Consider the following 6,000-nt stretch of genomic DNA (forward strand, 5'->3'; position numbering starts at 1 on the left):
GTGTTTGCTATAAATATAAATATATATATATATTAGGGGTGGCACGGTACATGTATTCGTCCCGAACCGTCACGGTACGAGTGCCTCGGTTCGGTGCGTGAGGCCTTACGACGAATACAGGCAATTCACCCCCAATCCAGAAGGGGGCGCCCGCAGTAATGCAGTGCTGTTTGATAACCGCCAGCAGAAGAACAGCGAATGCCATGAGTTGCGTGCTTGAAAACAAAGCCCACTAGACAGTGACCATGTGCTGATTCTGAACGCGTCTCTTACATAGACTGACAAGAGAGTATAATTTAAAGGCTTGCGCACTCAACTGTTTGCGAAATGGAGCTTTGTGCTCGAGTATCCTACCTCTCTCATTCGGCACAAATATATTATTTGCGATGTAACTTATCTGAATGCTAAACTATTATTTATTATGTAAATGTACTTCAGAAGCGTTCCAACGAGGCGCGCGCTGATGTTTGACTCACTGTATTTTATTTTGATAAAGTACCAACTGCGCTGTCAAGTTAGCAATGCTGGAACTGATGTGTTGTGTGTGTGTGTGTGTGTGTGTGTGTGCGGCGCTCCGGCGCGATCACTTCAACTGTTTCCTTATATCAGCAGAATCAACTTTATACCCTTATTGTCTTATTAATAATCACTGTATAAAGGTCTGCTTTTATTTGTGTACACTCACAATGAAAAAACTGATTTTATATATATAACATGTACTAATATTTAGTATTTTCACATCTAGATGGAAACAAATTGTAATTTGCACTATTGTCTGTTCAAAATAAATGAAAAGATACTGAGCATAGTAGACACCCCTCCCCGTTGTGCGAAATCGTCTGAACCGAGGTACGTACGGAACCGTGAAATCTGTTTACCGTGCCACCCCTAATATTAATATATATATAGATAGATAGATATAGATAACTATATATAGATAACTATAACTACATAACTATATATCTCACAAATGATTAAATAGCTTTCAAAGATGGAGTGATTTAACATCAACATTCAATTTAATTCAGTGAAGTTATTTAATACGTCATGGAATGTTGCAATAAATAAAAGTACAATAAAATGTAAGTATGAATAAATAAAGTGTGAAAAACATTTAATTAGGCTTATATGTATTGATTTTAAATATTTATGTATTCAGTTATTTTGTGATAATAGTGATTTGATTTGATTTATTTTGCCTACTTAATTTTTTTTCAAGGTGTATTTCATTTAACATTACATGAGTTTTCTCATTTTAAGGCATATTTCAATTCAAGTCCTTTTTCATATTACATTTTTAAAAAACCTGTATTTCATGTCTTACTGATTTGTTTTAAATTTTATTGTACTTTTATTTATTAACATTCCATGGTGTATTTAATAATTTCATTTTTATATTTATTTATTTAATTAATTTAGTGCAGTGGTTCTCAAACATTTTTGGTCGCGCCCCCCTTAAACCTATTAAAAAAAATTGGCGTCCCACCTTGAGACTACCAAATAATTTCACTAAACATTATGAAAAATGTATGTTTTTTTTATTATTGTTTAAAAAAACCTACAGGGGAAAAAACAGCATAGAGAGAATAACTGTTATTCACTCTGTTATTTTTTGTGGGTTTCATGCTGTCCACGTAGGACACACACAGGCCTTTCCTCCCCACCAATGACATTAAAAACTGTCTACACCGGACGCGAGCATTGCGTTGCACCGCGTAAAATACAAAATACAGTAGAACCCATTATAATCAGTTACGCTGTCTACACTGGATGGACACAACAAATCTCCAACATTAAACTGATGCCTCTTTCTATATATAACATAACATTTACTGACACAAAGTTCAAATGATTTGCAACGGTCGCTTTGTCGCGTCCAGTGTAGACAGCTTCTAGCTGTTGCGGCGTGACGCAACAACTGTAGCGTCCGGTATAGACACGGAGAGTGAAGCCGAGAGCATGATATGCCTCGTCATATTTTCTGCATTTAGCTTTTGAATGACCAGCACCTGCCTGGGTCTGTGCGACTTCATGTATGGCTTTTCTCTTCCCTTTCACACACTGATCCATCTCCCATTCTAAGTTACGTCCATTGGCTGTTTATGGTTTTATTTATTTTCTTTTTCTGAGAATGCCACCCCCCAACCCCCCCGCAGTACCCGTGCGCCCCCTCTGGCAGGCGCGCTCCACACTTTGAGAACCACTGATTTAGTGTGTCAAATTGCACCATAATAAATGGCTATTTGGACATTATTTGCATTGACTGATTAACCGAGTTTAGTATTTTTCTGTTATGATTATGAATATTATGTAAAACACATTTAATGTCATGTAAAATGCCTTTAATTTCAGAAATTTTGTGTCTTATTTGCTAACATTTTAAATTTACTTTTATATGTCCTATTATATACATTTTATATGTTCTATTATTTCAGCCAGTGGCCTCCTTGTTCTCTAGACATGGACTTCAGCTTTGGTCCTAAAAGAAATATTGGTATACATGGGCCCCAAAATGCTAACAACATAATGCTAGACATTTTATAAGAAGATTTTTGTAGCCATTTTCACAATGACTTTAAACCAGCTGGTTTCAATGCATTTTATGTGTGATGTTTCCTTGTATGATTTTCCCCTCAAGTTATGGTTCTTCATATAAACTATGGAAAACCTGAATGTTTGACCACCAGGAAGTGTCAGAATACTTGTTTTAATACTTGGTTAACCTCAAATCCTATTTGGTGCAGGTGGTTGAAGTTCGAGGAGGATGTAGAGGATGGAGGAGAGCGCTGGAGTAAGCCCTACGTCGCCACACTTTCCCTGCACAGCCTGTTTGAGTTACGGAGCTGCATTCTCAATGGCACAGTCATGCTGGACATGAGAGCAAACACTATTGAGGAGATAGCAGGTAACGTTTGGCCGATAGATAAACCCTTATATCTCAGCTCGAACAAAATGAATGTCTGAAAAATGAATGTCTCTCCCTGTTCCCAGACATGGTATTAGACAACATGGTGGCGTCTGAGCAGCTGGATGAGAGTTTGAGGCAGAAGGTGCGGGACGCCGTGTTGAAGAGACATCACCACCAGAATGAGAAGAAACTCAGCAATCGCATCCCGCTCGTACGCTCCTTCGCCGACATAGGCAAGAAACATTCAGACCCGCACTTGCTTGAGAGGAATGGTGAGAGCTTTTGCTGTGCTTGACTTTTCCTTTCTAATATTTACTCAAAAGATCACTTATGAACACGATTCTGTTAAAACCACCACTTATTGATCCTTTGTTCCCACTCAAAAACAAAAAATTAAGGAAGTAGGGGTGCTTGAGTCTGTGGTGAGCAGTTGTTATCATTAGACATCCGACAGGAAGTATATGTGACTAGATGCGCCATTTCTTTCAGTGCATTTGACAAGTGCATGGCACGTTTCATTGACTGATTTCAGGCCATCGCTGTGTGCTGTGTTGGTTGCATTTCCTGTCTTTACTCACACCACAACGTCCTTAAGGAAGAGCTGAAGTCATGGTGTTGTCATTGCGTGCGTAAGGCCTGTTTCACATGGCACACATAAGCAATGCGTGAACCTGCTGCATAACAGAAGTTTCTTTATACAGAAAATAATATTTTTTTTAATGCTTTTTTACAATTGTTTTTGAAAGAAGTCTCTCATGCTCCACCAAGTCTCCATTTATTTGTAAAAAAAAAAAAAATACAGTAAAACAGTAATTTTGTGAAATTGTTCTGTATTTTTTCATAAATAGAAAGTTCAAAAGTATTTGTATTTGAAATAGAAATCATTTATAACAAATTTATGCATCCTTGAATTTATTTATTTTTTTATTTTTTTTAACCGATTAATCTACATGGATCACCTGGATTCAGACAGATTTACTGAATGGAAAGTGCTGCATGTTCAGGTCACTACATGTTGAACTTTCTTCAAACCAAGCAAACAATTTTATGTATTTTTCCCCTTTTTATTTTATTTTATTTCATTAAAACTCTCTCTCTCTCTCTCTCTCTCTCTCTCTCTCTCTCTCTCTCTCTATATATATATATATATATATATATATATATATATATATATATATATATATAGCAAAAGATTGTGTTGATAAAACATTTTTACAGTAATTTCAACAGCAATTTTCTGCTTGATTCAGTTTGTTGTGTTGCAAAAATAGGCCCATTCAGAAACTTCTGTGAAACAGGCCTATCCCTGAGTTGAATGAGGGTTCTGTAATGGTTTACAACAAAAAACAAGCTAGCAAAGTTAATTAAAATGTTAACGATCAGTGTGTGATGGTCATGTCTTTGGGTGTTGAATCATGTGACTGATTTGCACTGTCCGTTCTTTGCCACCATCTCACGTCCTCACTTCATTCTAACACTCCCAGCTTTCTCATCACAACATATTTGCTTTTTATTTTATTCATCAATGTTATTTTATTCCATCTGCAGTCTGTTTACCTTTTTTCCTCTCTTCGTACTTTTCCCTCATCCTTTCCTGACCTCCTGCTCTGGTCCCATCAGGGGAGGGTCTCTCAGCCTCCCGTCTGTCCCTCCTTAGACGTACCTCCTCCACCTCCAGTCCCCCCAGATCACGTAGTCACTCCAGAGGGTCCCGCGGTTCCCGTTCCTCCATCATTCTCAACCAGCCTCCGCTGAGCGCCAACTCCTCCCCTTCCGCCTCCCCTTTCGCCACCCCTCAAAACACGCCCCCCATCGCCCACCGCGCTTCATCATCTCGCCGCTCCCCAGGACCCTCTCAGCAGGGACCCGAGCTGCTGGTGGCACGGGGATTGAGAGAGGACATTCCAGAGGTTGTGGTGTTCCCACCCGAGGAGGAGGAGGAGGAGGAGGAACCGCACTCACTGTTTTCCGCCACTCAGGAAGAGCAGGTGGCACATGACCCGGGCAGGCTGGCACAGCTCTTGCCCCCACCGCAGTCAGGCAAATATCCAGTCCATCAGCATGATGTGTCACCTGCATGAAAAATTTGCTCGGCCTCTCACTATGTTTGTCATGAGTGTTTGAGCCCAGAAAAAAAAAGTCACCAATTACATCAGTTTGTAAAAATACAAATAAAAACTGAAATGATGCTCTACACCATGTCCTAATTAGCGATGGGCATTTTGAATATATTGTTACAATTATGGAACATGCACTAGTGTTCAAAAGTTTGCATTCACCTAAGTTTTTTTTTAAAGAAATTAATACTTGTATACAACAAGGCTGCGTTAAATTGATCAAATGTCACATTAAAGACTTTTTGAATTTTACAAAAAAAAATGTACTTCAAAAAATTGCTGTTCTTTTGAACTTTCTATTCATAAAAAAATCCTGAAAAAAAAAAAAAAAAAAATCATACAGCACAACTGTTTTAACACTGATAATAATAAGAGAATTATAAGAGAATAATAATTGAGAAACAAATCAGCATATTAAAATGATTTCTGATGGATCTTCAAATTACACTGACGACAGGAGTAATTTAAATTATAATAATATTTCACAATATTACTGTTTTTACTGCATTTTTAATCAAACAAATGCAGCCTTGGTGAACATGAGAGACTTCTTTCAAAAGCTTTACAAAATCTTTCTGACCCCAAACTTTTTTTGTTTAGATTTCCTTATAATGGTTTTAAAATAGGATAATGTAACAACAAATACTTGAACAAAAAAATGTGATTTTGCAATATTTTATATATTTCATATGTCAGCCTGAGATCTCTCACCAACAACTTGTTAAGCTCAGACTTCAGTAGGAAAGTGTAAGTGTATGTTTATGCATTAAAATTTAACCATAAAATATTTATAATTAGTTTTTTCATTAATTACAAAAACAAACCTGGAGTTATACGTGAAAAAAAGATTTTAATAAATAGAAAAATAACACATCCTAAACAATCTGATTATGTAATGCATGCTACTTTCAGTGCAATACCTCCAACACTGTCGGTCACATTCTCTCCTTTCTCTTTCACAAACCTATCTTTCAC

At 37.3% G+C, this 6,000-nt stretch overlaps 1 protein-coding gene across 9 annotated transcripts in view; it reads left to right on the forward strand.

The window, feature by feature from the left end:
* The window catches only part of slc4a7 (solute carrier family 4 member 7), a 51,035-nt gene that overhangs the window by 26,456 nt on the left and 18,579 nt on the right, over window positions 1-6,000 (forward strand). For 4 of the 9 annotated variants that reach the window (XM_058747763.1, XM_058747766.1, XM_058747762.1 and 1 more), the window contains exons 5-7: window positions 2,745-2,905; window positions 2,992-3,180; window positions 4,529-4,948. In XM_058747763.1, the coding sequence (XP_058603746.1) occupies window positions 2,745-2,905; window positions 2,992-3,180; window positions 4,529-4,948 (770 nt within the window). The remainder of the gene's footprint in view (window positions 1-2,744; window positions 2,906-2,991; window positions 3,181-4,528; window positions 4,949-6,000) is intronic. The other 5 variants (XM_058747768.1, XM_058747770.1, XM_058747767.1 and 2 more) reach the window with 3 other exon arrangements.

The sequence above is a fragment of the Onychostoma macrolepis genome, chromosome 16 (genome assembly GCF_012432095.1).
Source record: "Onychostoma macrolepis isolate SWU-2019 chromosome 16, ASM1243209v1, whole genome shotgun sequence".
In the NCBI taxonomy this organism is placed as follows: domain Eukaryota; kingdom Metazoa; phylum Chordata; class Actinopteri; order Cypriniformes; family Cyprinidae; genus Onychostoma; species Onychostoma macrolepis.